Genomic DNA, 24,419 nt, shown 5'->3' on the forward strand with positions numbered 1-24,419 from the left:
GCGACGTCCCAGCACCGGAAGCAGCGTCTGGTGGTGGCGGTGTCCGGCTTCACTTTTCTCTATCTCTCTCTCAGCTCAGGGGTGGTGGCCGCTGTTGTTGCCTCGCAGCTTCCACGATCAGCCCACGACAGCATGGGAATGTCGAGCGCCCACGTCTGACTCAACTTGTGCTAAAGTGCCGGAGAAGTCGCCTTGGATTCCCCCCCCCCCCTCCAGCCCTCCAGCTCAACACACGCCCGAGAAGGAGACGTTGTTTCGGGGCGTGAAAACCCAGCGAGCTACCCCCCCTACCCCGGACAAAGGAAACGAGACGTGCGCTAGCTAACGTTAGCTAGCTCCCGGGGCTAACCTAGCATTCCTGTAGCTGCGGCGCGATGCAGGCCATAAAGTGTGTCGTGGTCGGAGACGGGTGAGTGGACTTCATGGAGCTTCGGTTTCGGTTCCGGCCTCCGAGAACCTTTTGGTTTTACCTCGAATGGCGAAGTGTAGCATTTAGCTCAAAGCAGACTAGCTAACGCTGAAGCCCTTTTACGCCAGGATTCTCCCAAGACGGGTCAAGTTAGCTGCCGGGCTCTAACTTTACCTGCTTCTCCTAGTTTAGGTTCAACTTTATTGTCATTGCACAGCACAAGTACTTATACAACTAAATGCAGTTTAGTATCTAGCCAGAAGTGCAAAAAAAGGCAGTATAGGTGCAGAATATTGTGCATATTTAAAGTGGTATATGTAAATAAATAAGATATTTACAGTACGTATGGATTACAGTAATCCATATGGAATAGTACAGTATTAAGAGGTATTGTATGATATATGAACGATGAATACACTATGAGCAAGATAAATATATATATAAATACTACGTGGATATTATGGTTTTCTCCCACGTTACCACTGATAATCGATAGTTTTGTTCTGTTTTAGTGAAACAACACTTAGCTAGTTTACTGTGTTTTCCTCCCACTGTGGGTGAGTCACACACCAGGTCACACTGACTCACCTGTTGAGCAACGCGACGAGTTAAACTCCAGCTTCACACCGACGTGTTTGTGCAATGCTCTGCTGCGTTGCTGGTTTTTCAGCTTCTCGACAGGCTTTTTTAAAAATGCAGGAGATCGTTAACCAGTCTGAGTCTGGTGAAAGGGTTAAAACACCAGCTATAACCGACTATGACACGGTGAGAGGGAGGTAAACTCACTCATACTGGTCAGGGTGTGGTGGAGAGCACAGCAGCACAGTCACCCATGGGCCTATGACTGACTTTTTCGATTCTGACTCAATGGTTCATTGGAGATTGTACAACACTTAAGTTTCACATTCAGTAAACACCCCTCATCCTGTGTACTCGTCTTGGCAAAAAACTATTCCAGTGTGCACAATCTAAACCGGATTTCCCAAATGAATGGATGACTATCAGTTATTTGTTTGTATGATTTGAACTCTGAGACTTGATAAGAGCAAAACAATTTATAAGTTAATTGGCAAACGAGTTGACAAGTAATTTTCCAGGCAAATCTGCTGAGAGATCTCTGGTTGAAGCTTCTCCAATGAGATTTGCTGCTTTGAGTCTTTGATTTTTAGATCACAGATAGAGAATCTGGATATGATCACTTCCAGGAAACGTTTGTTTGGCATTTCATTGATGCTCTGCTCTTGAGCTGTTACATAAGTTCAAAGCACTGTTGTATTTAGAAAGGCTTTTTCTTTTTTTTAACTAAACAATTCATCCTCCGTGTCTTTCTCCCCTCCAGAGCTGTGGGTAAGACCTGCCTGCTCATCAGCTACACCACCAATGCCTTTCCTGGAGAGTACATCCCCACAGTGTGAGTATCTGAGACTGCAGCCTAGTGTGGCTGGTTCATTTATGCATTTGTTTATGCCAGACTAGGAGACCATCGGCCCTATTAATGCATTATTTGTTTCCACCCTTTCTTGTACATTCTCTGCATAATGTTTGAGGCATCTTTTATTTCAGTTGCCTATTCAGATGGATATTTGGTTGCCTGCAGAACAGGTTATAATCACTGCTGTGGGCTGCAACTGAGATTTAGGGATAGGCGTGTTGCAGGAAAACCCAATATCATCGACCTGCAGAGCCCCAGTCCCCGCCCCCCAGCTACGAATGCGAGAATCCCACAGCCACTCTTTAAGACCTGCGCATGCGGCACCACTTAACCAGTTTCACATGCGCATACAAGGAAACCAGAAAAGCTGAACTCCATCAAGGCTACCAACATTTTATATTAAGGGCCCGAGCACCAACAGTGAGAGGCCCTATTGAAATTGAAAGGATTCTTATTATTTTTCCGTCTAATGAATTGGCTTTTTTTGGGCTTCAACGTGCTTAAACATCGTCTAAAGTTTGCAGTAAATTAGAAAGTGGTGAAAATGTACGTATTTTGGAGTATTTAGAAATGGGCGTGGCAAAATGTCTCAACAGTGCCACCTGGAACGCAGCCCCTAGGTTTCCCAACGACCGAGCTTCACCAAAATTGGAATCCATGTGTATCGTGACCATTAAAAAGAAAACTCAAGGAGCATTATGAAAAATGCAACAGGAAGCCTGCCATTTTGGGGTATGATGTTACGCCTAGATGGTGTGAATACAAACACTTGGTTTCCTTGTGTTCGCGGGTCTGGAACTCGTGAACGTGTCGTTCTAAAACGGTGGCCAGTGCATGCATAGGTCTACTTTTTTTTGATACCTGCACCCCATCTGGTTCCAGAACAGCTGTGGAAACTGTGTTTCTCTGTATCAGTCTGCCATTCCGTCTGGACTGGCTGAGCAGGCTGTTAATAAACAACATGCTCCGTTTAGCTGAGCCAGATTAAATAGGTGATGATTCATTTTCAAGAGGGAGCTGAAGAGGCCCAGCTGATCAATGCAGAACTTGTTTTGCACTTCAACGCTTGACTGTTTATTTCCTGTCTGGGAATTTTTTTTTTGTCAATTTATTTTTAGCAAAAATGTGTTTGTTGTGGTCTAATTCTCCCATTATCACTTCAATCAGGTTTGACAACTACTCTGCCAATGTTATGGTCGATGGAAAACCAGTGAACCTGGGCCTTTGGGATACAGCGGGACAGGAAGATTACGACAGACTCCGCCCACTTTCCTACCCTCAGACGGTACATTGACACATTTTGACAATGCTGTATTATATTAGACTTGTTATTCTTCCCTTTGACTTGTGCCATGAGCTGTACGTATATTTTGGTGCCAGCTGTGCCCTAGCATTACTCATTTGGAAAGATTAGGAGCTTAGAATGAATTAGGAAATCAGAGGGAAAGAAAAACACCACACCTTTTGTGTGCTTATGAACACAGGAGTATTTGTTTCTGTTCTTGTCAGGAAGTGATTGTTGTGGACTTTGATTGCATTGTTTCCTTCTTTTCTCACCAGGATGTGTTCCTCATCTGCTTCTCGCTTGTGAGCCCAGCCTCTTTTGAAAACGTCCGTGCCAAGGTGAGTTGACCCAAAAAGGATATAGTGGAGGCTGTGAAGGTGTTACCATGGAACTGTTTTAGTGATTTACAGTTTTCATTGGATGACCTTTTGTAAATATGTATATGCACACTGGTTTCTGCTGAGAATCTGTCTGGAAGATGATGCAACTTCAAAAGCTACTGATTTAATCTTGTGTGGATCAGATTTTTTGGCACTGATCTGATTGGTAGATTCCTGTGTCGCCCGACAAACACATTCCAGTTAATGCATCATCACTTTAGCTGGAGGTTTGATGACAATTTTGCACGAGCCAATCATCTTGGGGTAGTCAGGGTATCTGGTACCACAACAATGTTGGCTTGAGGTATTTAAATTGTAGTTGTGCAGTCAGTATTTATAAGGAATGCAAAAGCACCATGCTGACAAAGAGACACACAATAGGTGAGGGACATCTTAGCTGATCCGTTGAATGAATTTGCTCTTCAAGATCACCAGGTTTAAAACAGAGTTTTAACTTAAGGAAGGGTGTTGACCACATTTAAAATAGATGACATTCCACTCTGCTTTTATTCCTCTGTTGTGGTTTCAGTCCTGACAGTGACTGGTTCAGAACCATTGGGCTGTGTTCAGACCGACATTATGCCTGCGTGTGAAAACATATCTGTCCGATTCATTAAAATGAACCAGATCTTATACACAGCACTCGGGGCTCCAGCAAAAAAAGTTGAACCAGTCAATGCATTGGCCAATCAAATACATAAAAGTGCACGTTCGTGGCTTTTACTTAAATATTTATTTTGTAACGTGACCACTGTATTTTTGCTATTTACATTTTGATCATCGCAGCAAAAAATCAAATAGTTTATGTTTTGATATTGTGTTTTTGGCATCTGTAAAGATTTTAAATGCATTAATCTGTTAGTAAACCCCCTGGATTTTATTTTAATGTCTCACTGGTACCAAAACTAATGATAATAATGTGCAGTTTAAACAAAGGGGTTTTTGGTCTGAATCCCTGAGTATCCACCACTGTGGCTCAGGGTTACGTGAGAAAACTTTGTGAAACCCTTTAAGAGTCAGTGAGATGTTGGCTTCAAGTAAAGCGAACGTCAGCTGAGTAGCACCCGCAAACTTCCCATTTGCTCCTAATGAGTTCTAAATAAACATTTTTGCTAAGAATGAGCCAACCAGTTTCAGTTCCCAGTGAGATTAGCTGAGTTCTCGTCTGTAGCTGTGGCAGCAGAAAGAGCTGCACTCAACTGTGTTGAAGTGTATTACTTATTAATGTAAATGTTTAGACACAGAGAGACCCATAAACTTGTAGAAAGTTAAGTTTCGTCACTTATCAGTAATTCTATAAAAGCAGTGGGTGACACGAGTATCTGCAGGAAGTTAAAATCAGACACTGCCTGCGTTGGTTTTTATTGCCAATGACTTCTGTTCTGGTTTCACTTTCATAGCATCGACCCTTCAACCAGCCGCACTTTTCGGGTGAAGGGCTCCGTTAAACCCAGCACACGCTAACTGCTCATCACCGAACAGCTAATGACTAGTTGAGAACACATTCCTCTGCTCAGGAGCCAGAGAATTCTGTCATGAGATGGTTGAGAGCAAAAATTGAGTTAAAAGAAAATGAATATTGGACATATATTTATCAGCGGGTCAGATAACAGATCTGCCGGACTTTTTGTTTAACACGTTTAACTGATCAGCCTGAATGGTGGTAATACTTGGTCAGTGTTTCCAGCTTGATGTGCCTGAGTGACCAAAAAGCTCATCAAGCATCAGCTGGTGTTTTAAATGCACTCCACACTCTAAACAAACACTGTGTTGCAGTCCCAGCTGTGTGCATCTGTTGCTAATAATAAGGTTTGAGAAGTAAAGCCTCTAACCTGTGTTGTTGTTTCCGTGCAGTGGTACCCTGAGGTGAGACATCATTGCCCCAACACTCCCATCATCTTGGTGGGCACCAAACTGGATCTTAGAGATGATAAGGACACCATAGAGAAGCTGAAGGAGAAGAAACTCACTCCCATCACCTACCCCCAGGGACTGGCTATGGCCAAAGAGATTGGTAACAGCACTGACTCATTACCTGGTCTTTCAAGCTGAAATATTTAAAAGACAGACATTAAACGGATTTCTCTGTGCTTTTCCCTCAGGTTCCGTCAAGTACCTGGAGTGCTCAGCTCTGACCCAGCGTGGCCTTAAAACTGTGTTTGACGAGGCCATCCGGGCCGTCCTCTGCCCTCCACCTGTCAAGAAGAAGAGGAAGGTGTGCGCTCTCCTCTAGGACTTCCTCCATTTGAACCGGTTACAGGGGAACATGACAGCTAGTGGTGAGGGTGGCTAATGACACAGGAGAAACACACCAGTATACACACGAAACAATGTGCTTCAGTTTCTTTTCTTCCATCAGCGTAGCTACAGCTGTTCTACCAGCCGTTTCCATGATGAATTTGACATAGGGTCAGATTTAGGATATGGGGTTGAATGATTTTAGACCCTAGTTCTTTTTTTAACAGCGTGTACTGTATAGATGAGTCTATGAAATTATTAAAATCTTGAGGCCTTCTGAAATGAATTGGATGTTTTGTTAAAGAAAAAAAAAAAAGACAGTGGAATGTTTTCAATTTGTTCTTCCACTGGTTGTCCACCTTCTTTTTTTGTTTACAGTCTTGGTTGTTTGTTTTGAGTGGAAGAAACATTGCCAAATACATTCTGCACACTTACTGTAATTCAGCCAAAAGAAAACTGTTGTTCTTGTGTCTCAAACCTCCGAAATACAGCTGAAAACTTTTGTGCTGCTGTTTGTTTCAGCTTCATGACCGGTTTCTATTGGGCTCACTTCAGTTTCGCTTTTCTAGAGCAATCCTGTGTCATCACACGGTGAAAAAAGAACTTAAAGTAACCAGCTGTAAAGTCCTTTTTGTATCAAATTTACCATTCATATACCATAATCTCCTCAGCGGAAGTTTGTTTTCAGCCCTAGCACATGAAGTATGATGCCTCATTTTCATAGGTGTAATGATGACAGAGAAAAAACTACAAATTCACTCTGTGAAAACGTCTGCTGGCTCTTACAGTGCTATTCATCCCTGAAAAAGACCTTAAGGATCCAGTATTTTATGTGTTTGGCTTTATGGTATTTTTCTTTCCTCTGCGATATTACCCGAGAAATATCGTAACTGTTTAGCTGCCCAGGAGTGCAAAGCTGACAAGTTAACTAGATATTGGATTAGAACTGTGTAGGTGTTTTGGTGGTGGGGATCAAGAGCACCTTTCATGCTCTGTGGGCATTTATCAGAAACCTTTTCTGCAGCACATACGATTTTTAATAGCATCACTACTGGCCAAGCAATGTCACTAAGAAGCAGTAACAAAGCTACTGTCGGTTATGGTGTAGTATACAGTGTACTCATTTTTGTTATAATCCTGTGATTGACTATTTTGTATCACACTTCACTCACTGTATTGTTAAACTAACACTATGAATATCCTTTGTTTATTACCTCTACAGTTAACGCTACCTTAATCTCCCTGCAAGCCTAGCTTTTTGTAATTAATGCTGATAGCATGTATGTGCAACATATACTGAAAACTAAGATTAGAATTGCTACAGTTATATTTTTTGCCTATTTACAAATTGTATTTGAACTACTAGATCAGGGGTTAAGTACATGTTGCTCATCTGTATTGTATTCAGACATCAAGCTGTGCTTTAATTCAAGCCAATGTTGTGACTTGTTAGTTTTATGGATAAAAGCTATTGTCACTTTTTGAAAAAGCCAATAAATTCTTGAAAAAAACAGATTTGTTGACCAATGGAAACTAATTTTTCTTTTGATTTAACACCAGTAACACATTTAACACATGAAAATTATGCGGAGTGAATGTGGAAATTTCATTGTAAAGAGAATTTGTTTCCAGATTTGATGGTTTTCTGCCTTTTTATTTTTATACTTTTAAAAATTTGAATCAGCCCTTTCTCTTCAATTAATACTGACTGAAAAGAAACCGTTCAGTGGATGAAGTGACTGATAGGACACACAACTGAACATTTAGCTTACTGCACGGCTGTAAAATCTAGTTTATTCTTTTAACATTGAATGGAACAATTATATTAAAGACTCGGAGAGTGAACCTGTCAGGGAGTATAGACCCAAAAAAACGAATTTAGCAGATGAGCAGCTAAGGCTTCTTCGTGCCACAGAGACCAACGGCCAAAGTTCAAATACCACACAGACAACAGTATCATGTTGGTTTCATGGTGTGCAAGTAAGTCATCACTCGTATGTTTATTCATTACAGGATAAATGAAATCTTGACATGGTCATGTCAACATAATTGACAATTCATAAACCCACAAGGTTTTTATATAACATTTTGCACAGAATCTACACAAGAAATCTTGGATGTATCAACTGTGAGTCTTCACACAAACACGTTTCACAAGCGTAGTTAATCTTGTGAACTTTCAGGTCTTCAGTCACTCGCTGGGTCCGTGTTGCTACGAAGCCTCAGGAATCAACAAATCGCAACAATGCCCCTGACGTTGTTGGTATGCTAGAAAGAAAAGAGTAAAATAAGGTTATTGTAGGAGTCTTAAAGAGTACAGTTCAGGTAATACACCATGTTAATCCAGTTGGTAAATAGACGCTGACGGAAACAACAGAGTTTTTAACTAATCGTAGGTTTTATGATGATTTTCTGAGTAAGGGGTTTGAGCTGGCTTGCTTTTGAAGGTTGGAGTTTGTCCGATCTTGTAACAGAAAACCCTCAATTACTGAGCTGACTGAGGGGATCATAAACCAGAGAGCAGCTGTATGAAGGAACCTGTTCTTAGCATCCAAGTGAGGAAGGTAAGAAATATTACCTCTCCACCAGGTCGGCACCAACAATATCGTGGACGTGGTATTTCATGTGGAATTTCACGTGTGAGGTTGTTCGCCGCTCCTCTAGCTCTGCCTGCAACACTTCACTATATTTGGACTTCTTCACCATGGAGAGCACAGCTTTGCGACCTGGCAGGAGGAGGGGACAGTCGGTTAGAAACAAACAAATTCTCCAATTCGCAGGTCACTGTCAAAAAATCTTGTAAAACAAGTGACATGTTAATGACATGTTAAGGTTATTTGAGTGTCTCCAGAGGGAAACAATTGTGCTGCTGCATCAAACCCAGACATTGAGTAAAAACATTAAATACAATAAATACATTAAATAAAGGCCAAACACTTGCCTGAGACAAAACAACAAAGCAGTTTAGTTGGAGAACATTCACACTGTTGAGACACTTCCTAGATTTCAAAGGCGTACTAAAGAGGCCATTAGTGGAGCCTGCAGTGAGTGAAGAGCTCCCCCTGTTGTTATGTCTGCTGTTCCCATCAAGCTGCCAGTAAAAAGTTTAACTGACAGCGCTACATATGAATGTTTATGGCGGTTAAGTGAGAGTGCTCTCGACACCCACCTTGTATAAAGTACTTGGTGAATTTGCCTGAGTTGGGAATGGACAGCCACCAGCTGCCTGCGTCCCTCACAGTCAGGACCCCTGACTTCACCAGCTGCCTAGGGTTTGGAGAAAATAAAGATGCTGATATTTGAAACGTCTGAGGACTCAGATGTAAAGTATTTTCAAACTGTTCGAGTAAAACAGGATTTTTCATACGTTATCTCAGCGTCTGTGAAGAGGAACTCTCTGATCATTTTGTCTTTGCTGAAGCTCAGATCCGTGCAAGAGGAGGTTAACAATTTCTCCAAGAACTTCTCCACCGTCGCTGCGGTCACTTTTCCCTCCTCTGCTGCCAGCACCTTGGCCTTGAAGTCTGAGGCGAAAATCAGCCCATAAGCCTCCGTATCAAACCCGAGCTGGAACACCAGCAGTTCTCCTTGTTCCCGCATTTTATTCTGGGAAACACAAGGGGGTGGAGTGTTGTGTACTTTCACATTAAGATAGGTCAACATAAGAGATATTCTGATACCAGCAACAGAAATGCCTCAGATACTGCCGAAAATGCCAAGTCGGGCATCAGCGAGCGATAATCCACAGATTCAAATAACAAGAATAATCGTTTTCTCCAGCTAATACTGCAATGGTCTTTTCCAAGAAATCACTTTGTCTTCACCGCTCCAAAACAGCAGCTGCTCAGTTCTGACACTGACACTGTTTTTAGAGCGGTTAAGAAGAAGGGGTTTCTCATAGGGTAGTGCTATTTAAAGTGAGCAAAAATGTGGCAAGATTTATTTCTTACAAAACTAGCAATAGCCCACACAAGGACAGCCATCACCAATGCCATATGAGGTAGGTGCCATAAAACTGTTCAAATATGTTAAATAAGTTGATATTATTACAACGTACTGATATGCGATCAAGTCGAGTACCAGGAAGGGAGATATGGTATTGGAACATCTAATAAATATAGACATTAATATTAAAGAGACACTTACCACCTCCTTGTCCACTGAAGTCTTGTCATGGTGTATACTGTAAAGTTGATGCTTCAGCACAATTTGAGGCAGGGCGTCATTGAAGAGCTTTCTGGGAAACAGTGTCATGAGGTACTGCAGCGTGGATCGGATGTCTTTTGGCCCTTTGAGGTGAAGATATACATGGATGGTCAGTGAGTGGAGGGCGTAAACCCCCTAAAAGAAAAAGTGTTCTGTGTATAATCTTTCAGCCGAACCCACCGTCTCCCTGGCAGACAACTCCGAACCTCTCTGTGCCATTTCTTCTCTTCTTCACTTTGAAAGTGTCAGAAATCAGAGCCCGTTTCCTGTTCATACCTGGAGGAGAAATGATGGAGGAGAGGTCATGACCTGCCGACTCAAACAGCTGATCACACCAACAGCTGCTCTTCTTCCCTGAAGGCAACACTGACCACAGTGGGTGAAGGGTTTGAGTCCAAGGCTTCAGACATATGAAATCATGAGACACGATTTCTGTTTTCCGATTCAAGAATTTATCCCCAGTTACTTGAATTGTATTGAATCTGACTGCAGCCCCTGAGACTCCAGAACACTTCACCCACCCCTCCACCTGCATAGTGGTGCGTGGATAATGAGTGAATCTTCATTTTTTTGGGTGAACTATTCCTTTAACTGTGCAATCAAACCATGATTTTATAGAAAACAGGTCACACCTTTACCTCCTGCTGGAAAACAACAACCGAAAACACGACGTACTGTCACTTTGCGACAGCTAAGCTAAGTTCATGAGCTTAGCTGTAAAATATTCACTGTTTCAAAGTTTCTAGTCCAAATTACAGCTCTGGGAATAAACCCAGGCTTTCATATCCACTGGTGAAACACATGTTTGACCAGGACCCACCGGTTGGGTCGCTTTATGTCTTTGTTGTTAGCCAAGCTAATGCGGCTAAGTGCTACGTAACACAACTTGGTCCGTACACTGACACACACACGTCACACACAACCATTCAAACCAGTTGCAGCACGTACCTGGCAGCTATTAAGATCAATGACGTAACTGTTCACATTGTTTTGTGTCCTGTTCTTCCTCCTTTCTTCTTCTGCACTGATCACAGCTACCAAACCACAATTACCAAATGAGTCTTCTTCTTCTCCTCCTTCGCGCTGTTGCGTGTAGGAGGCGCCACTGCTGCCACCTGGCGTCCTGGAGGACAACCCGCTGCAGTTTGTTGTTAGCCTACGGTGCTAGTTAGCTCCGCAGCTAACGGAACAAACTTACCTCTTGTGTTGTTTTGTTCTGTCTCCTGCCGCCACTTATCGTTTTTTATATTTATCAGAAGAGCTGCTGGAATAACATCGTGTTCGATTTTTCTAAATGCGAAGTCCGGTTTATCATCGTGGCTGACTTGAGATGAAGCTAAGGTTAGCTTAGCTGCCGTGTTTGCTAACCAAGGTGGGTTTTCCCGTTTCTTCGTGAAGATTCACTAGAAAACAATGTGCTGTATGCAAGAAGCTGCGTGTTTGTCTGTTTTACACAACGCGGACACACACTTAAACACAACTAACAATACAAACATGTCCATCTTTACATCAGGAATGTGCACGTATTCACAATAACACACGTCAGACGGATATTTACGTGGATCAGCATGTTGTGGTTGTTTGTTTGGAGCATTTTACAGTAAATAAAATCCACCTGTGCAGGAAAATGTCCCAGTCACAGCAGCAAAAGTCAGTATAACAACATGTTCAATGCATAATACACCATGAGCCTCTATTATGTCAATGATTAGGCCATAGAAGAAGAAGAAAATAGGACATGGTGAACTTTAAAGTGAATATGGTTTTACATAAGATGAGGAAGATGGAGAAATTATGTCAGACGGTGGATAAAGAGTCTTCTGTGTGAAGATGAAGATAAAAACAATATCAGCTCTGCCGACACAAGTGATGAGGCAGATCACTAAGGAATACCAGGACCATCTAAATGACATCTGTGTGTTTCTATTCTTTTCTCCCCGTTAGGTAGCGATGGACCACCCCCGATCCCACAATCCCAACGCCAGCCACCAGTCAGCCTACAAAAGGGAAAGAGGCGACGGTTGGAGAAATCACCACGAGGGGAAACACTTAAAGCCGAACCATCAGCAGCAGCGTCAGTCTGGATCCACTCCGGAGCCACACCCGCTGGGCTCTCAGAGTCTGAGCACCAGAAAGGAGCTTTATGAAAGAGACTTTCCTGTTTACAAACAGCCTGTGGAAGTAGGAAGTTTCTCCCTCGATGGTGAGCGCAGGTTCTTCAACGACGACAGGCAGATGAGATACTACGAGGAACCTGAGAGAACTCCCAATTTCGACCTGAGGGACGGATACAAGGACCGCTTTATAAAAAGGGACGACAGTGTGAAGGAGAAGCTGGAACACATCCTGCGCTGGATCACAGCCAATAGAACAAAGTGTAACCAAACTGCGACCACGGCCTCATCACGGTTAGTGCTTGGACAGTCAGACACAAACTTGCGAATCCACAGTCTCAAGACAACTGTGTTTACCTGTTGGACACATGTTCTTTGATCACATGCTCTTCCCAGTGCTTTAGATGCCGACTTTGTGACATGGAGGGGTCACCTGACCAAGCTGCTGACCACTCCCTATGAGACGCGGGAGGGCTGGCTGCTGGCGGCCACCATGTTCAGAGGAACGCTTTACATCAGTGAAGTGGAAACAGAGGCAGCTCGGAGCGACCGAGAGAACCGCACTGCGAGGCATGAAGAGATGATGTACTGGGGCTACAAGTTTGAGCAATACACATGTGCAGGTATATACGTTTAAACAATGAACAATAAAGAACAGTATTAATTTATAAATAGCCTTTCTCTAAAGCCCATTTCATCCAAGCAAGGAAAAACAACAATTGAATTTTTTTTTTTATTGTATAATAACTAGGGTTGCAAAATTCCGGGAATATTCAAAGTTGGAAACTTTCCATGGGAATATACGGGAATTAACGGGAATAAACGGGAAATGTTGTGGGTCATTTATACTAACTGTATTTACCTTGTCTAGACATAAATATAAACATTTTGTTTTGTCATAGGCTGATTTGAGCCCTGAGGAAACTTTGGGCACTTGACTATATGCTTCTGCATCGTTGTGTCATTCTTAACATAGGTCTTTGCACAGTATTTGCAAATGTATACAGCCTTTCCTTCTACATTGGATGAGGTGAAATGTCTCCACACATGAGATAGTGCACGTGGCATTGTTCTGTAGAATAAGATGAGAAAAAAGTTTTTAAAAAAACGCTAATGCAATGCCAGAGATATAAATAGTTAGCCAAACAATTGGAATCGTCTGTAAACATATTTTATAATTGATGGATAAATGAATGGAAATAGGCTAGATGAAAGTGTCCGGAAATTTACCGGAAACTTTCCACCCCTTTGCAACCCTAATAATAACACTTCCCTCTTATGCATTCCTGTAGATAAGGTCCACAGTTTACCTGACTCAAGTGGTGTGGTGAACACGAATGAGGCCTTTTGCACGGTGGTGCAGACTCGGCTCGCGGATCACAGGCTTCTGTTCTCCGGAGAGGTGGACTGTCGGGACAAAGATCCCAACGCTCCAGCTGCTCCTGCCTGCTACGTCGAGCTGAAGACCTCCGCAGAGATTTGCACCCCAAAACAGCGCAGCAACTTCCACAGGTGAACAATCGATTAGTAAAACACAACATGGCATCATTTTTTATGGCTGGGGGAATTTTGTTTTTGGGGTTGTTTGTGATTTCTTGTGATCATGATATTTCAAGAAGGTCTTCAAGTTTGGTGCAAACATTCACCTGGACACAGGAGTCAAAGGTCAATGTGACCTCACGAATTTCGGAATGAAATTGATTGCTCTAATTCTAGATTTTGAATATACACAAGTATCTGTAAAATATCTATATCTCTCATTTATTATTTGATTTACCCAAACGCAGCTGATTTTAGGCTTGTGTTTCTCATTGTTGTGGATGTTAGGTTCAAACTGCTGAAGTGGTGGGCGCAGTCGTTCCTCCCGGGGGTCCCTCGCGTTATAGCCGGCTTTCGGGATCATGAAGGAGTGGTGGTCTCTCTGGAGACGTTTCACATCTCCAAGATATCACATCTCATCAAGGTACTGTGTAGAAGTTTGAGTGGAGACATTACTGTGCTTGTGTTGTGGGACTGGGGATGTCAATGCCGTTTCTTAATCAAATGTCAACATATATCATCAGACAGATTGCCATACATTTGTTATCATTCATTTTTTGCAGAGGATGATTGCTTCTCACTTAAGTGTTTCCTGACTTTTCTTCCATGGTTATCATTTTCCTTGAAGAAATCATACAAATAGCATTCTTATCATCCTGATCCTATAACCCCACAAAACCACTAGCATGGCTGTAGACTGGATGTCTATGCAAGAAATTCACAAAAGAAAATGTAACATCACACAATTCATTAATACTGTCTTGTGTTTTCTCTCCGAACAGAATGAATTTAACTGCTGGAAGCCGACAGTCTGTATGAACTTCTGCTGTGATTTCTTGTCTTATGCGAAGCATGTGGCTACTGAAGACAACCCAAGGTGAGCTCCGGTGATACAGACAACATTGGACTTTTTCCCATGTATTTTTTAAATACTTAAATATTGAATGATTGTTTCCCTCACAGTGTGGTGTACCTGTTCTCCTGGGAGCCCCACAGAGATGTGACCTACTCCATCCACAGGGACTCCCCGTATTCATTCCTGCCCCGCTGGTATATCGAGGAGATGACCAGCAGTCGGGACTCACATCAGTCATGATTTACAGTATCTGCTCAAACAGAATTCTTGATTTATTGTAAGTGGCCTCCAATGGAGGGATTTTTTAAAAACAAAATATGTTGGCATTTTATGCATGGACAACTTAAATTGTGCAGCTTGCATAGAGATCATGATCATTGGGAGGGATTTTTTTTATTATCATGTATTCGTGTGTCAGACTGAAGGGTATTATTCTCCTGCGTGTGTGTGCGCAAACAGGCTACATCCATACTGTTTTTGTTTTTAAACCACCGTCAATAGGTAAATACCTTAAAAGGCATTATCACATGATCATTCACGTACACTGGGCATGTGCGTGTCAGTGTAAACAGGAAGCAGATTATCTACTCTGCTGCTGATTGCTTACAGCAAACACTAAAAACAAGAAACAAACATGGTAAAAAGATAGAGCAGGATTTCTTTTCTTGGATTGATGTAGTGAAACTGTTGATGACACTAAGTGTTTACAATGTTTTGCCCTCACAGCTGGTAGAGTAGTGACCGATAAGAACCAGGTGGCGAATGCATGTGACTGCATCTTCGTTTCCAAACGTAGACGGTTTGGCCGAGCATATGTTTACAAACTCAAAGGGGGCCAACAGCAATTCCAACCTTTCCAGTTTTAGAGGCTGGAAAACTCCACAGCTGTGTAACTGTGGCAACAGTGATCAGTTTTAAAACTAAAAGGTAGTAGTGTGGATGTAGCCTCACTTTGTATTCTGCTCTGTCGGAGACGGTGGAAGACACTCACACGTGCAGAGTGAATGCGTTCTCTACAAAGTTTACGCCTAATATTTCCCGCCTGTCGAGAACGGTATTCATTCATCATTTAAAAGAGATCTGTGTTTTTTTCATGTAAATAACCAATCACAGTGTAGTGTCAGAAGTTTCACAAACTTTATTATTCCCTGGTTATCACAATCAGTTTAAATACCCAAAACTGTTAGTATGTTGAAATAAACAAAATTAGAAAATGTTTTTAAAAAATGTGTTGAAAATAAATGAAAGTGCATCAGCAGTTACAAATATCTTTCTGTAAACTGTTAAGACAAATCACAACATGTTCAGATGAGTCACTGCCTTCTCTGTTGTTTTTTTAAATAACAGTGACACATTCTCCAGATTTGAGCCCTTTCTCATCTTTTAAATAAAGCTCATTTCATTCTCCCGTAATCACATTACTTTCAGTTTTTTCACACCAATTACACACATCTTTCAACATTTTACTTGATTTCTTAGAAAAATTCATGTATCTTAATGGAAAAAAACATGTGCAGGGGACTGATATTTATGAGCGTGTGCAATTTGGTGCAGAATCAAATAAAAATCCAGATCTAGTGACTTGTGGTTTCAGGAGGGGATTGTGAGGTATGTGGTCATCTGATAATATGAATCAGGAATGCATTCATCTTGTGGTGGATTTCCACTGATGTAATCCAGACAGTGAATGCATGAGTCCAAACCATATACAGCAGTGTTGCAAACAGTAAACTCTTGTCATTATAAAAAACTAACCATTGCTGCAGAAACATCCGTTCACTAACTCACAGAAAGAGCACAGAGATGAACGGCTACTGTAAATTACTGCCCGTGCCTTCCCTACCTAAAGGACGTACAGAAATAATGGAATCAAAACGTTCATACTGACCAATCATTAAAAACATAGATCGATAACCCAGTGCATCATGGTTAATGTAAATCATCAACAGTCATCACAGTACATAGTTCAGATCATAGTACAGTTTTTTATCATACAATTAACAGGCACTTACTGTGGTATTATTACATCTGTAACCTTTACCGTTTACTTTATGGACTCATTCCAAGTAATGTTAAATTCATATTAATTTATTATAATTATTTAAACCCAAACCTTTCTAGTCTGGAGTAGCAAGTGCAGATTTTACACACAAAACTAAAGATAAACCAACAGGAGCTCGGCCAATTTCTCAATTTCACCATTTTTGTTGTTACTGCTCATTTGTTTGGAATAACAAAAACGTCAAAAGCAGTAAATTTCACAGTTAAACATTGGTCGGAGTGTATGAGGAATGATCCAGGGGCCTAAATCCAGGCAAAGCACCAGGAGGTAAATTATTGGTCTTATCATTTCAGGTAAAACCCAGACAAAGTTTGACACTTTGAGGGGAAATACTGTTTATGCCAAGTCACTGAGAAGTCACCCTACTAGTTCTTAGATCTCATCTGATTGTTAAATATAATTTCATTATAGGCAAGGGAATCTCTGTCTTTATGTGCAAATATAATCATTGGCGTTTAGTTTTAACTCAACCTCTTAAAGGGTTAAAAGAGGCTTGGTGGGGAATGCCCTGGACAGTTGTAACTCCATCACAGAGCCAAATTGAATCATGCCGACATTAATGTTGTTTTAAGGTGGTCCGATTTATTAAGACCAGAGTCACTTAGTTAAATTTGTTACCAAAGCAGACTTTCCAAATACATTATCATAATTTATCTCCTTAAATTTACCTGCACAAATGGAACTAGGTTAAAAACATGAGTGTTACCTGTCTGTGGTTGTTTCAGGCAAGCGTCTGTAGCCCTTAAGGCACCAAATCCCAACTCTTGTCTTATGTGATGGATGTAACTTCTGGCACAAACAAAACCCACTTACAACAAGTGTATTAATGCCGTGCTGCAGTGACGTGGGCGTTTGTTCACTGCTTCAGCTTCTTGTTCAGACCCATGACTCTGAAGGTCGCAGAAGTGATCTTCTCGTACACCACAAACATGAGGGCGGCTGTCAGTACCGTCTGGAGCAGCTTGGCCTCCAGGCCTTTGTACAAACCAAGAACACCATTCCTCCTGTGGTAGAGAGAACAGGTTTGAATAAGAAACCATCATTGTTGCAGTGAAGACTTGTGTGTGTGTGTGTGTGTGTGTGTGTGTGTGTGTGTGTGTGTGTGTGTGTGTGTGTGTGTGTGTGTGTGTGTGTGTGTGTGTGTGTGTGTGTGTGTGTGTGTGTGTGTGTGTGTGTGTGTGTGTGTGTGTGTGTGTGTGTGTGTGTGTGTGTGTGTGTGTGTGTGTGTGTGTGGCTGCACTCACCTGATTCTGTCCAGGAACAGGGAGAAAATGTTGGAGAGGCTTCCTGTCACACGGCTCTTTCCATCGCCTTTGTACTGACCGAACTGTTGAGAGAACACACAACAAGGAATCTTATTTTACCCAGATATGATATTTTCTTTTTGGACTTATTGTGAAAACAGTTAAAGAACCAATGCAGTGATGAGCTCATGAAGCATTTGTGTCCATTTCACATCTGCCTTCTTTCAAATACACTGAGAATACAGAAGGCTTCATCAGGGGTTCCTAAGGTTTGAGTAATGCAAGAGATGGAAGCATTCCGTTTATCTGGGATATTTTTGATTCCTTCTAGATAGTAGTAGGAAGTGGAGACAGGTCGGCCATCTTTGTATACAGTATGTTCTGGACCAGTAAATTAATTTAGTTATCCAGCTATTTAGTGGTTAGCTATCCAGCTGGTTGTTGGAACAGTTGCCTAGCAACCTGATCAGCTTGGTTTTACACTATAGTTTTTTATAGAAACCTGACACTCAGAAGGCTCATTAAGGTGTTTTTATTTGGATTTTGCACAAAGGAAAGTATCTAAGCAGGAAATCATTCGTGTTTGGTCTTTTTATGAGATGAGAATAATTAAAGGAGATCATCTTGTGATCCTTTAACAGTGGCTGATATTTGAGATCCCTTGGAAATGTAAAAACAATTTACCCTCAGGATGGCTTGAATTGTTTGAAGAGGATATGTTGCCGTGGTAGCAATGGCCTTGGCAATAGCCCCAATGACAAAGATCTCTGCTGAGGATATCTGTGGTAGGAGACAAAGATATAATTCAGATACTAGTTGTCAAGATACCAGAATCACTTCAACCTTCGACGTGAAGGAACAGCGGCTCTGCCCCGAGCTCCCTCCGGATGTCCGAGCTACTCATCTGATCTCTGCTGCTGAGCCCGGCCACCAGGTGGAGGAATCTCACAATCTCACTTTGATGCTATGAGATCTCAGCCCATGAGGCATAAAATAATATTTCTTGAAGAATTAAAAAAAATAACAAGGCTGAGAGACAAGAGATCTTTTCCTAAGTCCTCTCACCTTCTTCCCTCCCCTGCCCGCCTTCCTCTTCAAGGTCTCATAAAACATGAACTGCATAGCCGGGTTGAGGACGAGGATGAGAGAGGCCAGAGTGCCGTTCCACAGAGTTCCCACTCCCTCATTGGCTATGATCTGCGAGAAAGCATCTGAAACACAGCAGGGGTTTTTTAACGACTGAACAGTAACAACACAAAACATGTCTGAACTGGGAAACTATGATACACAATGTATGCACATCACATACCAAATATGCCGTTGTACTGGGTCTGCTGGAGATCCTCGTTACGGAACTTGGCCCCTTGCAGCTTCAGCCGAGTGTTGACCACCCACATGGGAGTGGTCAGGACCACATTCACCACCCCTACGTGAACACCAGACTGTTAGCGCTCTTTAATCACACTCTGGATCAAGGACCTCTGCTACATCTATGGAATGGTTATATGTTTATGGGTGGGCACAGATACATCCCTGCCAATGGTTTCACATTATTCTGATGATGTACAAGTGGCTGGTGTGCATAGAAAGGTTGTCAGTAAATACAGTGGTGGGAAGTAACAAAGTAGAAATGCTTCGTTACTGTACTTAAGGAGATTTTTCACATATCTGTACTTTACTTGAGTATTTATTTTCCTGACGACTTCTAACTTTTACTTGCTAGATTTGAGCACAAATATCTGTACTTTCTACTTCTTACATTCTCAAAACTGGCTCGTTACTTGAGCAGCGGAGGTTGGCGCAACGTGCAGCTTTACACACGGTGCACCTCTCTCTCGCTCTCTCGCTCCTGCAGGACCTCGGTTCAGTCTTTATTATTAGGGCCCGAGCACTGACAGGCACTGACAGACGTGAGGCCCTATTGAAATTGTAAGGATTATTATCCAGGCAAATGAATTGGCTTTTTGAGGGCTTTTATTAGGTGACTTTACATAATTTTTTAAAGGTATTCCTTTTTCGATTCACATTCGTTTTCCCTTTCCTGCTTCGTGTCAACATCTGCACATAAATACATAGCTCGAAGCAGCAAGTGGTTAACTTTTCTTAAAGAAAATATTGGAAGTAGTTGGTTTAAACAAAAACTGTTGGCAAACAGAGTATCATTGGTTGGCCGTGTCTACTAAGTCTTACAGGTCCACGTAAACAAAACAAACAGATTTAAAACAAGTCAAGATGGAAAAACAAATCAATTACATAAACAAACGCAAAAACAACTTTCAGCCAACACAACCAAAAACTAACACTGTGTCGTGGACGAGTGCATATTCACGCACACAATTCAGGTTTTTTAGTGGACCTCGCCAAATGGAACCCTGGGTAATCAGGCCCAGTTTTCCACTCACTATAATGCCAATATAATTTGTGCAAAGATATTATATATCTATATATTGCCAATTCCAATCCTTTCCAAGTCATTTTCTGACGGGTGACTTTTACTTTTACCCGAGTCACTTTCAAGTAAGATATCTGTACTTTTACTCAAGTATGGCTTTCAAGTACTTTATACACCACTGAGTAAATATGACCACAGTAAAAAACCAACAGTGGTTTAAAGACGCTTTTAAACAATGAGCTGTGCAAACGCACCATGAGGAAGGAAAGATAGAAAGTGATCGACAATAGAAGCAAAACTAGAGCAAACATTGGTTTTCCACCACTAGAGTCAGCTCTTAATTTGAAATGGTTGGTGCTGAACTAGTTAATCACTGATACTTAGTGTTTGATGGCTTCATTCATGAAAATTAGTTTTACTATATGCAAGTTACCTGCTACAACTCCCATGAGCAGATCTTTGCCGGGTCCGGGTCGGCCTGGACCGAAGACCACCAGCCTCTTCAGCGTGTTGAAGGTGTAGAAGTAGACAAAGTTGGAGCAGCAGAGGCTGGAGATGACTGGGAACCAGCCTCTGTACAGAGACTGACTGGAGGAAGTGAAGAGAGTTCAGTCAAAACATGATGGTTTGCTGCAGCTTACAAATCCCTTGGTCTATAATAGCATTAGAAAATACACAAAAGAGGTTTTAATAATTTGCATAATATAAACTATGTGGTAAATTGATTGTTTTAGCTCTAGATTCTACTCATTTGCATCATATGAATGTCTGCTGCATATACATTACAATAATGCTGCACACAGTTTTGATATTCAAACCTTGTCGATTGGTTTATCACAACAAAATAAACATTAACTTGGTAGGAATTGATGCTGCAGGTTGTGTTATATTACGACACTAAACTATACTGACAGGCCTTCTTCCTTTGCGATCTCAGCCAGGATGATGGGGGTGGAGTTGGACTTCCGCTTCTCGTCCACTGAAAGACAAAGATAAGCAAGTAGGTGAAAGTTAAAAGGGCCATTTCACCGATATCCCCTCACTGGTCATTTGGAGCACCACTCGGCCTCAGCGGATCTATGATGTGTTCTGCAGCAGAGGATAAGCTTTCCTAGGGTCTGAGTAAATAACCCTGTAATGAACATCAGGGGTTATCTCAGTGTGAGCTTGTGATGTCAAGTTTACAACAGAGAGGTGATGGAGTTTAAAGCACAGTGGTAGAAAACCTTTCGAGAGCAGAAGTGCTTCACACAAAAAATAAATATAAATAAATACATATATTTGCATGATGCAATTTGATCTACTGTCGTGAGAAATTGCCCCAAACGCACAAAGGTGTGATTGTTGGTAATGGAATGACCCCTTTGTCACAAGATTTTGATAACAGCGTCTTAGGAATCAATGACATTTAGTTTTTAATTTATACGTGACCGCTTACATATTGTATTGGAAATCTTTAACCACCTAAAATCCATATATGCCCTCAATAATCCACATGAGTCAGCTTCGTGTTGTTCGGGTGTTGTTCTCATATAGACTCAGGATATCTCTTGGTCTCTGCATCACAACCTTTGAGCAGGTCCCTCAACTTTATGATGGTAAGACAGGGGTGGATCCAGGGTGGTGGCCAGGGGGGCATAGGATGGTGAAACCAGTTACTTAAGTTCATTCTCCACTGGTCAGAAAAAACACAAACACCCACTAACGCCAGGCTTCTGTCTGCCACCATCACAGAACTGCACTAAATATACCTGTCTCCTTGCACTGTGTACCCTGTTCAACACTCCGCTCCATATACTGGAACACTTACTTCACATCATATGTGATATGTGTTCATATAAACCATACTGATATTATATATCAATTTATACAATAATATTGTCTTTTGCACACTCTGTCTACATATTCTTACACTCATAGTATATTATATTACCTATTGTATAGTCAAATACTTATATTTATACCTCTACTATATATCATATATTATATCATACTCTCTGTATATTCTTTGTATATATATATATAAGTCTTTATACACATATTTATACATGTGTACATGTTATAATTATTATTATATTATTACTATTATTATTATTATTATTATATATACTGTTGCTGCCATTATTACTATATACTGCTATTATATTGGTATAATTACTATCATATATAAATATATATTATGTTATATTATATACTATATATACTGTACTACTTTTATATACTGTCTAACAATAACATTACCATCATATAATCAGTACTATCCAACATCTTGCCACTGCACCTTATCTACCTATTTATCTTGTGTTTCTGTTTTTTTTATTCTTTCTACCTTTTTTATTTTTTATTTTATTGTATTGTATTGTATTGTATTTTATTGTATTCAAATATACCGGCTGCTATGACAACTTAATTTCCCTTCGGGGATGAATAAAGTACTCTATCTATCTATCTATCTATCTATCTATCTATCTATCTATCTATCTATCTATCTATCTATCTATCTATCTATCTATCTATCTATCTATCTATCTATCTATCTATCTATCTATCTATCTATCTATCTATCTATCTATCTATCTATCTATCTATCTATCTATCTATCTATCTATCTATCTATCTATCAATCAATGGCAGTAGACAGACTCTAATCCGTCCAGGACAGGGACCCTCACTCACCCTGCAGTCTGCTCTTGGCCGTGTCCAGAGGGAAGAAGACGCTCATCGCTGTCACGCTGCCCTGGAGGGAGAAAGGAACACAGAGACTTGGTGAATCTCCATGTTCTCTCCAGGCTCAGACACACAATTCACACACAAGTTACCACACGTTGACATCTGCTCTCACCACAGCTCCCGCCACCGCATGAACCAGCGTCTCATAGGCGAAGAGGCCGACCGCCGATCCTCCGTTATCCGACATCTCTGCAGTCTTCACCGGTCACAGGTCTGTCTCACAAACACACACACACACAGACACAAGCAGACACACACTCACTCACACACACAGACACACACTCACTCACACAGCCGCAGCAGAGACCGGGAAGTACACCGTGGATCCGGTTGTTCCGGCTGTGAGCAGTGAAGTGAACGTGTAGCGGTCACATAGTGTTTACAAACCCGGAGACAAGTGACGAGCCGAACTTCCGCCCATTCATTGATTGGACAGAGTCGTTAACTTCTTTTTCTACTTTCTTCCTGTTGTTTTTCTTCTTCTTCTTCGTGTGTTTAACAAGCTGCCATACCACCACCTGCCGGGCTGGAGGAGCGGAGAGAGCGCGGGATAGTTCCACTAAAAATGAAAATTCACTCATTATCTACTCACCAGTGGTTGTATAAAGTACTTGAAAGCCATACTTGAGTAAAAGTACAGATATCTTACTTGAAAGTGACTCGGGTAAAAGTAAAAGTCAGCCGTCAGAAAATGACTTCAGTAAAAGTCTTAGAGTTGCTCATATTAAATGTACTTAAGTATCAAAAGAATCTGGTGTTGAAATGTACTTAAGTATCAAAAGTAAAAGTACAAGCACCAAAATTAAAAATGCTAAGTGCTTTTTATAGTAGGCCAATACAGACACAAAACAACCCAAAATTGTTCAGTGCAGGATTTATTTCAACTGACTGAAAAATGATAACAACACTATATATATAATGTATAATTTTACACATTTTGAACCCGAGATACTGAGGTTAAAATAGTATTGGACAAGTGCATCTGAACTTCTAGAGACAACAAAGAATCAACACAACAGAATAAACAAGTGCCTCTTGATTCTACCTAAGAACACTAATAGACCAGCCACTAATAGACCAAATGAACCTTTTGTGTCTATTAGCTGTATTGTGTAACTGCCTGGATGTTTACCTACCTGTCTACCTGCCCGCCAGCTTGTCCACGCATCTACATGTAAGCCTGTTTATTTATCATTAGACTATCTTCACTGAATGGGCCTGCATTGTGTTTGCATTTGTTTCCAGCAGGGTGACAATACACCTGTAGGGTATCTTGCCTGTAGGGACGACAAAGTGAAGACACAACCCTGCTTGAAGTTGTACACATTAGCCAGTTTGTACAAAACATATATAAAGACTCAACAGCTTCTAAGTTGTGTTGAGTCAGCACAAAGGGCGACTAAGGATTGGAATTGGCAATATATAGATATATAATATCTTTGCACAAATTATATTGACATTATAGTGAGTGGAAAACTGGGCCTGATTACCCAGGGTTCCATTTGGCGAATCCATTAAAAAATACAGAACAC

The 24,419-nt window shown here is 41.2% G+C and overlaps 4 protein-coding genes across 4 annotated transcripts; 2 read left to right on the plus strand and 2 right to left on the minus strand.

Moving 5' to 3' along the window:
- Positions 1–37: 37 nt before the first annotated feature.
- On the plus strand, positions 38–7,257 carry LOC133022748 (ras-related C3 botulinum toxin substrate 1). The gene is made up of 6 exons (XM_061089638.1): positions 38–409; positions 1,749–1,820; positions 3,009–3,126; positions 3,402–3,464; positions 5,361–5,520; positions 5,609–7,257. Exons 1-6 carry the CDS (start codon positions 375–377, stop codon positions 5,737–5,739), a joined length of 579 nt encoding a protein of 192 aa, XP_060945621.1. The 5' UTR covers positions 38–374; the 3' UTR covers positions 5,740–7,257.
- Positions 7,258–7,745: 488 nt separating this feature from the next.
- LOC133022747 (inactive serine/threonine-protein kinase 19-like) lies at positions 7,746–11,018 on the minus strand. The gene is made up of 7 exons (XM_061089637.1): positions 10,899–11,018; positions 10,131–10,226; positions 9,891–10,033; positions 9,112–9,350; positions 8,914–9,011; positions 8,323–8,470; positions 7,746–8,012 (listed from the first exon to the last, which is right to left on the minus strand). The coding sequence occupies exons 2-7, from the start codon at positions 10,222–10,224 to the stop codon at positions 7,967–7,969; spliced, it is 768 nt and encodes a 255-aa protein (XP_060945620.1). The 5' UTR covers positions 10,225–10,226; positions 10,899–11,018; the 3' UTR covers positions 7,746–7,966.
- A 63-nt stretch (positions 11,019–11,081) lies between these two features.
- Positions 11,082–15,875, plus strand: dxo (decapping exoribonuclease). Its single transcript, XM_061089642.1, has 7 exons — positions 11,082–11,322; positions 11,895–12,358; positions 12,461–12,687; positions 13,357–13,576; positions 13,892–14,027; positions 14,386–14,480; positions 14,567–15,875. The coding sequence occupies exons 2-7, from the start codon at positions 11,901–11,903 to the stop codon at positions 14,697–14,699; spliced, it is 1,269 nt and encodes a 422-aa protein (XP_060945625.1). The 5' UTR covers positions 11,082–11,322; positions 11,895–11,900; the 3' UTR covers positions 14,700–15,875.
- Positions 15,575–23,300, minus strand: slc25a17l (solute carrier family 25 member 17-like). Its single transcript, XM_061089643.1, has 9 exons — positions 23,000–23,300; positions 22,834–22,894; positions 21,070–21,136; positions 20,591–20,745; positions 19,075–19,191; positions 18,831–18,976; positions 18,450–18,545; positions 17,766–17,848; positions 15,575–17,525 (listed from the first exon to the last, which is right to left on the minus strand). The coding sequence occupies exons 1-9, from the start codon at positions 23,072–23,074 to the stop codon at positions 17,378–17,380; spliced, it is 948 nt and encodes a 315-aa protein (XP_060945626.1). The 5' UTR covers positions 23,075–23,300; the 3' UTR covers positions 15,575–17,377.
- Positions 23,301–24,419: the final 1,119 nt, after the last annotated feature.

Source organism: Limanda limanda, chromosome 17, assembly GCF_963576545.1.
Source record: "Limanda limanda chromosome 17, fLimLim1.1, whole genome shotgun sequence".
NCBI lineage: Eukaryota > Metazoa > Chordata > Actinopteri > Pleuronectiformes > Pleuronectidae > Limanda > Limanda limanda.